The sequence below is a fragment of the Chiloscyllium plagiosum genome, unplaced genomic scaffold (genome assembly GCF_037043375.1).
Source record: "Chiloscyllium plagiosum isolate Xiang-an unplaced genomic scaffold, Cpla_swu_hap1 HiC_scaffold_4, whole genome shotgun sequence".
NCBI lineage: Eukaryota > Metazoa > Chordata > Chondrichthyes > Orectolobiformes > Hemiscylliidae > Chiloscyllium > Chiloscyllium plagiosum.
Window position 1 is genome coordinate 91877791 of NW_028270142.1, and position 10151 is coordinate 91887941.

Sequence of the window (10151 nt, forward strand, 5' to 3'; positions counted from 1 at the left end):
GTTTATAGCCGTGGTTGCTGTATCATGGTGACATCTTCGATAGATTTCAAACGGTGTCATCCCGAACAACCCGAGTATTCCAGTCAGGCAACTCATCGATACCAATCAATACATGCACTTCACATTTCCAAAACTAACTCCCTCCCCCCCCCCCCCAACAAATTGCAGTTGAAGTCTATACTGCGTTATGTTTGCACCAAACGCTCTATTATCTGTTTCCCTTTACTTAGTTAGAGAGTGTTGAGTTATTGCCTTTGTTGAGCCAGGAATGCTAAAAAGACCCTGGCACAATAAGCAGCACAATCGAATGTTTAATTTGGTCTTAGTGTTGATGAGTGAGCTCTGTCTTTGGCCAGATAAACGATGAGAAAGAAAGATGTTATATTCCGGGAGGAATATCGCAAGCTGATGACGTCTGTTGGTGATACATGGTCTTAACGTGACTTGCACCGACTCTGTAAAGAAGGCAAGCAGTCTGATTCATGAATAAAAATCCGAGTGCAACTGTACAACAAACAATAGTTCATAAAAAAAGGCGAAGATGTAGACAAATGTTTACAAAGACATCTGTTGCTATGTGTATTTCAAATAGTGTTTGCAAAGATTTCTGATAATTGCATATATATATAATAGCGCGGAACGGTGAAAGGTTGAACAGCACTCGCATCTCAGCGACGCCTCAGTGAATTGCCGTGAGCAAGAATTTGATCAGATTCAGAACTAAACCTGGTCCAGATCGTGCACAACATTCAACCAACCTGCAAAAGGTAAGTGACAGCAAAGTTAGCATTTGTGTAATCTGACTGCAAGGCGCTTTTGTGTTTAGTTAGCACAGGCTACTAGATCTAGAGACAAGCTGCATTTGTTTGGTAATGATATCTAATTTTCCAACTTTTTATTTCCCTAATGCCAAGTTGAGACGCTCCTCCTGTTCATTCATTTAAAGGATTAAACGTGCATTTTGCTTTTTAGTTCTAAACTTTCGCAAATTCACTTTACAGATTAAGAATGCCTAACAAAGCGACGCTAGCATTTATGGTTGTGTATGGGATCATAATGCATTGCAATGTCTACGGTTCACCGACTGGAGTGAAGTACCCCGAATTCAGGTAGGTGTTTGGCATTCTGTCATTCGCTGGAACTGACTTTTCCTTGCACGCCTTTCTGATTTGGATCGTTTCTTTGTTACTTGGCTTTGTTTGATTTGCGCTGTGTTTGTCTGCGGTCTCTGCGTTGCTCCTAACTGTTGAAGTGACTGCTTCCAGTGGCTTGGTCAGCCATCCATGTGGACACTCCTGACTTGTTGACACAGCGAATGTCCGGGAACTCGATCCCGGGCGCCCCGCTCCGGTGATACCGCTCGATTCTGATCTCGCTCTCGCCTGGCGCAGCGTGGGATAGAGGAAGGGATGTGAGTGAAAGCGATGAGCAGAGAGACAGGGGGAGAGAGAGAGAGACAGACTGATACTCCTAATTAGAAGGACACAGAGCTTTAATGCAGGGGAGCAGGGAAACGAACCAGAAACAAAATAGAAAGAGGCGAGAGGCGGAAACGTGGACAAGGAGATGTGAACGAGTCAGTCAGGGGCAGAGGGCCACATTATTTCTTATTGTTTCTAAACCAACGTGTGAGGAAATCGAAGCAAAACCCTGGCAGCTGTTGGGTATGTTTTTTTTTACCTTTCCACCCCCACCCCCAGAACAACGTATTTTATAGCGGGTTTGTAATTCGTCTCCGATTGGTGACAGAGACTAATGCCAGCCTATCAGTCAAGTCACAACAAGGTATCGGGTCTCGGATACTATGGATGGCTTGTTTATTTAAGGGGGGTGGGGGGGCTGAAAGCCTAGAGCAGGCGTGGCGTCTCTTCGCTGTGATTAATGAGAGGTAAAAGAGAATGGTTAGTACTGATAGCAGACAGAGAGAGTATTTTTTTCTCCCCGTGGCTACAGGAAGTGGAGTTATGTGGACGCCTGCTTGTTGGGACGGAGTTAAGAGTTTTTTTTTAAAAAATAGGTTGTTCTAGACAGAGCCGAATGGAAGTCCCCCGGAGAGTCGGTGTAAAAGCGCGTCAATTAGTGTCGCGGGGCGAGGAGAAGGAAGGGGAGCCGGTGGTAAATGCTGCATAAGATCAGGAGCGGTTATTAGATGCAGACTTTAGAAAGCTAGGTTTTATAACCAGCCCAGTTCAGGCCGAAATCTTTTTGTTTTAAAAGACGACAGTTTGAGGTCCTGCGTTTTTGTTCTGACGTTTTGGAAGTTTACATTCTTTTTAGTAATTGTAATTATTTTATTGATCTTTGAAATGTATCAGAATCTGGAGCAAAGAATGTTGCCTGTCTGACAGAAAAGTTGCGTTTGCGTGATGATGGTAAATGACAACACGCTTGGTGCGTTGGCTCAGAGGGATACTTTAGCAAATCCTCCCAGAACGGTTTGCACACTTCCAGGAAACGGGGAGGGACTGTGATAACTCATTCCGAAAGCTAAACAGTTGTTCTTGTAATCATCCGGGAGTTTAATGTAGTTATGGCTACTGGAATGCACATTCAATTGCTAAAATGTCGAACAGTGTGCTTTCATCGCGTGGATGGTTGTGCGGATTGTGAAGGTAACTGGGAGGATGGAAATGTTTGACTATGCTGAGCACTGTGGCCAGAGCGTCAGGAAGAACTTGTCATTTGGCATTCTGTAATTTCACTCCTAGGAGGTGATCTTGTCCCTAACATCAAGGATAGTTCGTCATCTGAACAGCAAACTTCCAGGGTTAGATGCTTGAACTGAACGTGGCAGTGAGGGGATTATCAAATGGCCATAACCATCACTGGCTGTGTGAAGTTGTTCGTTTATTTTCTGAACATTCTTTCCGCGGGGTTAAAATGCAGAACCATAGTGATTTGACAGAGCTGTTTGTTAACCGGTTAAAGTGTTGAAATCAACCCCCCCCCCCTCCCCACCAATAAGACACCCGGTGTTATCCCCGGTCGGGGGGAGGAAGGGTGGTAGGGGGAGTCAACATTTTGAACTTTCATTTCAGCTCATCAGAGAAGCCGCCCAATGGCTTGGTATATGGTCAATTATTCAGGAACCATAGTCATCACGAACTCCCGTGAGAATAGGGCAATAGTGTACAATCCCAGAAAGATTCCTGTAGCGTCCCGGGATTTCCATTAGCAGGGCTATGAATTACTTATAGCAATGAAGAGCGTCAAAACAAGTTGAACATCACTTGCGAATTAGCTCACGTCTGGCGTTGGTCTCGGTAGACTCTTCCATCGATGTCTCATCTCAATACTAAACAGAGCTCATCTAGGGCTTTGGGAACCAAGTAAATCACAGGCTGAGAACAAAAGGGAACAAATACAGCAGCCGCTTCGTTCTTAGTTCATCATTTTATCAACTGGTGCGGACAGAATTTAATCTTTTCGTTCGTCCCCAGGGTTGAAGATGAAGCGTATGATGAAGAGGGAAACTCGCTACCGGATCTGACTTATCAAACTGATCGAAATGGCATCCGAATTCCTTCATCGGTCATTGATGATGTAAACACGTTATACTATCCACCGGAGAAAAGGTGATTTTTCTGTGCTATTGCTAAAATAACCCGCAGTCCTTGCCGGAACCGACAGCCATGTGCCGAATCTTTTGTATAGTTACTTCTCAAATGTTCCCTTTAGAAACAGGAGACTTTTTAATCCTCCTGAATTATTGAAGAACCTCGGAACGAGTAAAACACAACAGGGTAGCACAGACCGTGGGGTTATTTAAAACAGTGTAAATTTATGTTAATCAATTCAGTCATTACGATGCTACACCCGATGTCAAGAAGCAATATCAAGTAATTTAAAAATCTGTAATTTCTGTCAGTATTCAGTGAATAGAATGGAAATGCAGACTTTAGATGACATTATCAGCGAATCCTAAATCTTATTTTGAACAAATAATTTATTGGATGCAGTCCAGGGATCACTGATTTCTTTTGTACATGGTCTTTGTGTATCACAGAACAGAAAGGCACGCTGATGCGATATTTCATAAACGCCTAAGGGAATTGTTGGCACAGGAAATAACAAAAGAATTCGTTCACTCCCTCCTCCGTAAAAAGCGCGATGGGTAAGCTTTTAGTAGTTGTCCATAAAAATCTGTGTCCCAGTGAAGCATTGGATTCTTGTCTCAGACTTGATAAGTCGTCATATCCATCTCGTTAATAATTTCCTTGGCCTCACTCTCCATTGTACCCTATAATCTGGTAAAACCGTATTGGATGGCCCTTGGGGAGTGGGATTGTTTACATTAGTTCAAGGACATAGCGTTCGTGAATGTAACGGGCCTTTGTGTGTTTTTGTAAACTGTCCAAAGTTATTAGCGCCTTTGGAAATGAAGTAACTATAAAGCATCATGTGTGCAATTCAAGGAGTAAGGGGCTGGCGTCAGTTTAATCTAGTAGGCTGCGTTGTAATCTCGAAAGAGCTGTACGCATTGTTTGCCAAACGGTCCTGGAGTGTTAATTTTATTTTTCGTCTGCAGTGGCACCAGTGTTGAGAAGGATTCAGAGCCCCTGTCAAAGCGGCATTCCGATGGCATCTTTACCGACAGCTACAGCCGTTACAGGAAACAGATGGCTGTCAAGAAATATCTGGCAGCCGTCCTGGGGAAAAGGTATAAACAAAGGGTTAAAAATAAAGGACGCCGAGTATTCTATTTGTAGCAATGAGTGAGCACCCACCGTACGTATACAGCCCTATCCAAGATTCGTTTCAAACGACTGAATAATCATCGCTCCTCTGTTATTTAAACATGTATTTATGTATGAAGTAAAGCCATTAAAAACGAATATTTTGATAAAAATATTGTTTTTTGTAAAACACTATAGGACGCACAGGTCTACTTTGTGGACGATTCATTTTTGGGTTATATATTACAGAGCAATTCATATAAAGTGTGCACAAGAACAATATCCGTGTGAGTGGTTGGTTTTATATGAAATACGTAGCTATAATCGGTGTAGGTATGTTGGGATATTGTTTCTGTTTGTGTGTACTGATTTCAAACTAAAATTAAAAGGTTAGTGTTTTTCATCCACAACAGCCCGGAAGATATTAATATTGACCACATTATCGACGACATAGGCATTGATGCTCTGCTTAGGCTGCTGGAAGGGGATTATGATATTGGTTTGGGAGAATTGCTGCAGCAGATCTCCTTGTCGGTGAGTTCCAGTATAGGCCGCTTTCACAAAAGACAAAATGCAAGTAGTGCCCGCATTACTAAACAACTTCTTAGTATTTACAATCGATTGCAAACTCACATGCCGTGTCTGGTCAGCAGCTTTAAAACAGCAAGCGTTCAGTCTGGCACCAAGCTGCAGGTGTTGGGGGGGGGGGGGGGGGGGAGAATACGGGTTGCCTGCTATGCCATGATGGATGACTCTGTTAAATGCTGGTTCTGCCGTTTGCTAATGATTGCAGATAGAAGAACATGCAAATCAGCAGTACACGAGCGCAAGAACCACGTCTTAACACCCACATCATGTCCCGCAGACAAGTCCGAAAACTCCAAATGGATATAGATTTGGTTTCTTAAAAGTTCCCAAACAATGGCATTGCAGTTGCAAGTGCCATGAAGCACCTCCAAGGGAAACCAGTGAGACTTCCTGGGCAGTCTGACTGGGCAGCTTTGGTGCAAGACTGTGGCATCGTTAAAAAAAAAGCTGCTTCCTTTAAAATGTTTAAACCCATGTGATCTGGCAATAAGGAAGGCGAGGGATCATTTTGATTCGAATGACATGACAAACCAATGGCGAATTGCTGACTGACCACGTTAAAATCGGTGATGAAAAAGGACAGAGTCTGGCTCTGCACAATTACAAGGTTCAATGTAACGATATTGCGAGACGCGAGGTTTCATTTTAAAGTGACTGAACCAGGCATGTGAGTTTCTAACGTTCAAACCACAACTTGGCAAAACGCGAAACGGATTCCCCTTTGTAGACAGGAACATAGTGCATTATTTCAAACTTGAAATAACTCGCAAACGCCCTGGCCCCTGGAAATCATTGCTTACTAACAAACGTGGTAGAGGACTTTAACGACGCGGTTTAATTTATCTGTAGAATTAAGAAAGAAAACAAATTAAACCCACGAAAGGCGTAAATTTTCAGGCATTTGGGGAAACTAGTCGAAGCTCATGGGCGTTTGGATCTAAGCCTGTCTGAACTCAATCTTATTTTAATTTTGCATTCTCCTCCAGGCAAATTGACCCAGGATGCAGCTTGCAGCTTTGGTGCCTTGATTCGTCATTTAAATCAACATGAATTACAGAGGGTTTCTTTTCTTTCCTTGTTTTATTTTTTAAAAAGCGGCCCTACATTGCTGCAACACATCAGCTTGCATTTGAGCCTTTTTACAGCTCGCGGATCTCGTGCGGTCTATCGTTGCAAGTTGTGAAGTTGGTGATTTGTGTATTGCGCTCAGTTGTGGCGTGCAGCCTTGTGCTCAGATTCCTATCTATTCTAGACGTTCTCATCAAACGCTGTGTTTCGTTAATGTACGCGTCACCAAGAGAGCTTGTGTAAACCATAGGGACACCAGATGCCTTACTAAACTTTACAAACTACAGACATTTGATCGATCTTGATTAACTTGATTAAACAGTAACAGAAACTGCAATTCTGGACATCTTTTCATTTGAGCAGTGGAGTAAATGAAGGAATCTAAACAAAATGAGGCAGGTAGCTAGCTGTACTTCAGTCAGGAATTGATCGCTAATGTCAATCCAAACACTTTGTAAAGTCGACATCAATACATTTTTATACATATAATCTCGTCTAATCTTTGCATGCGCTGCAAGCAGATGTGGTCTGCTCAAACGAACGCGTCTAAACTATATTAATTCAAACTCATTCATATTCTGAGGGACCGAAATAAAAACATAAACATTTCAAATAAAAGTATACATATTTCATGGACGGCAAGGTATCATGATCACGACAGGAGGGCATCCTGGTGTACACAGAAGTCAATCGGAAGTTAAAAATCACGAAAATTACATTCCAACTAACCAGAAAGTCCCACGTTACATAGCGAGTGACTACATCAGATAATTGTGATTGGTTTCAAATTAACCCGCCCGCACGGCCAGCCCTCACCTTCAACTCTCACTCTGTCACGTGGCAACACCATGGGAAGCAATAGGCATGTGAGGTCATACAGCAGGAAATGGGAGGCTTTGCTGGGTTTTACACTGACCATTTCCACCTCTCACCTTCCTCAGCGCCACCTTAATCAGAGGTCAAATACTGCGGTGGTCACTCTTTGTCAAGGTGCACCAGTTCCCAAGACAGTTTAAGTCAAGTTAAATGTTCCCCCAAAACTCTTCCCGGTTCAAGACAGCGAATGGGCTAGCCCACAGATTTCTCCACATCTAATATATAACAGTACCTGTTAAAACATTAAGATCCGTCTGAAATTTAACCAAATAGACTCTCACTCATTTAATAATACCTACTGGTACCTATAGTCTCAACACTAACCAAAGTATGAGCAAGGAAAATCCGTTCAATCGATGCAACCCTTGTATTGTGACCCTTCAACCTAAGCTGCAGAATTCAATCTTCTGTGCTGTAACATCCCACCATTACAATATTGAACATTAATTTCTTCCACATCTTAATTGAGGCACAAGGAGGCGAGAAATGATTTCCATGGTATAAATAGGAAAAAGACTGCGGAAAATACTCATGTGGAATAGATTAAAACAAACTCAGACCAAAGTACAATGTTGGCAAAGAACATTTGCCTCCTCACCCCTCCTCCAAAACCCGAACCAACCATTAATTAATGTTAACATTTAACTGGCTTTTGAGAGCAAGGCTTTGGAGCTTTGTTCAATATCGAGATATAACCTTCCTGCTTTCCTGGGTGAAACAAGCTGCATAGCTCTGGTCTCCCAGCTCCAATTCAGTAAGACTGGTCTCATAACACTGGGACCAGACTTTAGTCAAGGTGTGGAGTAAATTGCAACTGATGGACCCCAGGCACATTCCTTGCTGTGCTTTCTATTTTAATTAATGAGGTCTAAGTTTTTTTTACATGAATTCATGTATATACAAAATATCTCCAAGTTGATTTTTAATTATATCAGTTCTGTCAGAACATGATAATGATTTCAGCATACATTTAATAAAATGCCCAAGTTGAACATGCTTGTCCCCTGAGTGGACACTGATGAGATCTAATATGATGCCCAAGTGCCATAAGTTGATGTTCTCGAGGTGACTTTCCATGTTGAATGTGTATAGGGATCATAATGGAATCTGATTGGCATCATTCTACCACTATCACATTGGTGTGCAGTGAAAAATACCTTGATGATAAAGCATAAGTGTAATAGAAGATTGGTGAGGCCTCTTCTGAAATACTGTTTACATTTATGGTTGCCCTGTTACAGGAAATATATTATTAAGCTGGAGAGGGCTCAGAAAAGACTTACCAGGATACTGTTGGGAATGAAGGGTTTTTGTTTGAAAGAGAGGCTGGATAGGCTGGGGCATTTTTCTCTGGACTGTAGGAGATTGAGGGGTGACCATATAGAGGTTTATAAAATCACAAGGGGTATAAAAAAGGTGAATGGCAGGTATCTTTTCCCTAGATTTGGGGACTTCAAGACTGGGGGGCATAGTTTTAAGCAGAGAGGAGAAATAAAAAAGACATGGGCAACTTTTTTACACAGTGGTTCGTATGTGGAATGAACATTCAGAGGAAGTGCTGGATACAGGTACAGTTACAACATTTAAAAGACATTTAGATATGTACATGAATAAAATGTTTGTACGGAGGTGTGCCACATGCAGGCAGGTGGGCTAGTTTTGTTTTAGATTATGTTCGGTATGGACTGGTTGGACCAAGGGTCAGTTTCCGTGCTATATGACTCTATGACCCTGTCTCATAACAAACTTTTGAACAATGGTGTAGAGAAAAAAACAGATGAATTTAGCAAATTATGTTAGTTTTCAAAAAGCCAGCAAGATAGGCTGAATATCCTTTCCATTGCTGTATGATTGGCACTTAAGAAGTGGAAGTAGTCAATTCAGTCCCTTGAGCCTGTTTTGCTAATGGTTTAATGATAAACAAAAGCATAAAAAGAATGATTAGAATGTGATTCAAACTGCAAGTTCAGCTGGAAACCACAAACATTTCTGTCAATACTGCACACAAATTCACTGAAAAAATGGTTTTCTCCTGACTTAAAGTTTGCCACAAATTTTACCTTTTAACTTCAGCTTAAATCACTGAAAACATTGATATTCATCTCAGGACAGAACCTATTCATGTTCATCAGTGCTAGTGTTCGTTTCTGTGACACTATGTTAAGTGACAGAGGATCTGTGGACACATTAAATTGACTTATAATTGATCCAGATTAGCATTTCTGCATTGATGCATATCCAGAATTACTTCACATAAACATAAAATCAGTATTAGTGAGACAGCACATTATATAAAAGTTTCCAGGTGAGTTTGGGTTAATGATATTATCACCATATTAGTAAACCATTTTTTTAATGGAGGAAAAGCTGGCAGGATGTGCTTTGTTCCAACTTTAAGGATATTTAATAATATTTAAAATGTTTTTCTTATGGTAGCAATTTCCTAAGTTGACTATGACATTTTCAACTGTGACTTGACAATGATGGTTTCAAGCCCAGATTATGCTGGGATTCTATAGGTAACGAGTGTACCTGCCTTAATAATCTTTAAATGATCTCCTCCCTTTAGGTATATAAGATGGGCTGAGAAAATGTCAGATTATTGGTCTGACTGCTGAGTTATGTTACTGTTCTTTCATTGATACAATTCATTTTGAAAGTGTAACAATGCAGAAAATGATAATTTTCAAAATAATTAGCAAATTGTCTCCATTGACAACCCAGTTGCAATAAGAATAACTGCAGAATTTGAAGCCTTTAGAAAGAGAAACAGGAATTGCTGGAAAAACTCAATAGGTCTGGCAACATCTGTGGAGAGAAAGCAGAATTAAGGAAGCAGAGTCCATTCTGAAGAAGGGTCACTGGACCAAAAACATTAACTATGGTATCCAGTTCTGATCTCCCTGCTATAGGAAAGATGTTGTTAAACTTGATAAGGGTCAC

General features: G+C 41.3%; 1 protein-coding gene across 4 annotated transcripts; it reads left to right on the forward strand.

Moving 5' to 3' along the window:
- Positions 1–272: 272 nt before the first annotated feature.
- On the forward strand, positions 273–6669 carry LOC122549044 (glucagon family neuropeptides-like). 4 transcript variants are annotated; one of them, XM_043688220.2, is made up of 7 exons: positions 324–767; positions 1002–1109; positions 3441–3575; positions 4007–4114; positions 4529–4660; positions 5090–5210; positions 6251–6669. In XM_043688220.2, the coding sequence occupies exons 2-7, from the start codon at positions 1009–1011 to the stop codon at positions 6257–6259; spliced, it is 606 nt and encodes a 201-aa protein (XP_043544155.1). In that variant the 5' UTR covers positions 324–767; positions 1002–1008; the 3' UTR covers positions 6260–6669. The 4 variants fall into 4 exon arrangements, with proteins under 4 accessions (XP_043544160.1, XP_043544155.1, XP_043544158.1 ...); XM_043688225.2 differs by lacking the exon at positions 4007–4114 and having other exon boundaries at positions 273–767; XM_087986476.1 differs by lacking the exons at positions 324–767; positions 1002–1109 and adding an exon at positions 1274–1411.
- Positions 6670–10151: the final 3482 nt, after the last annotated feature.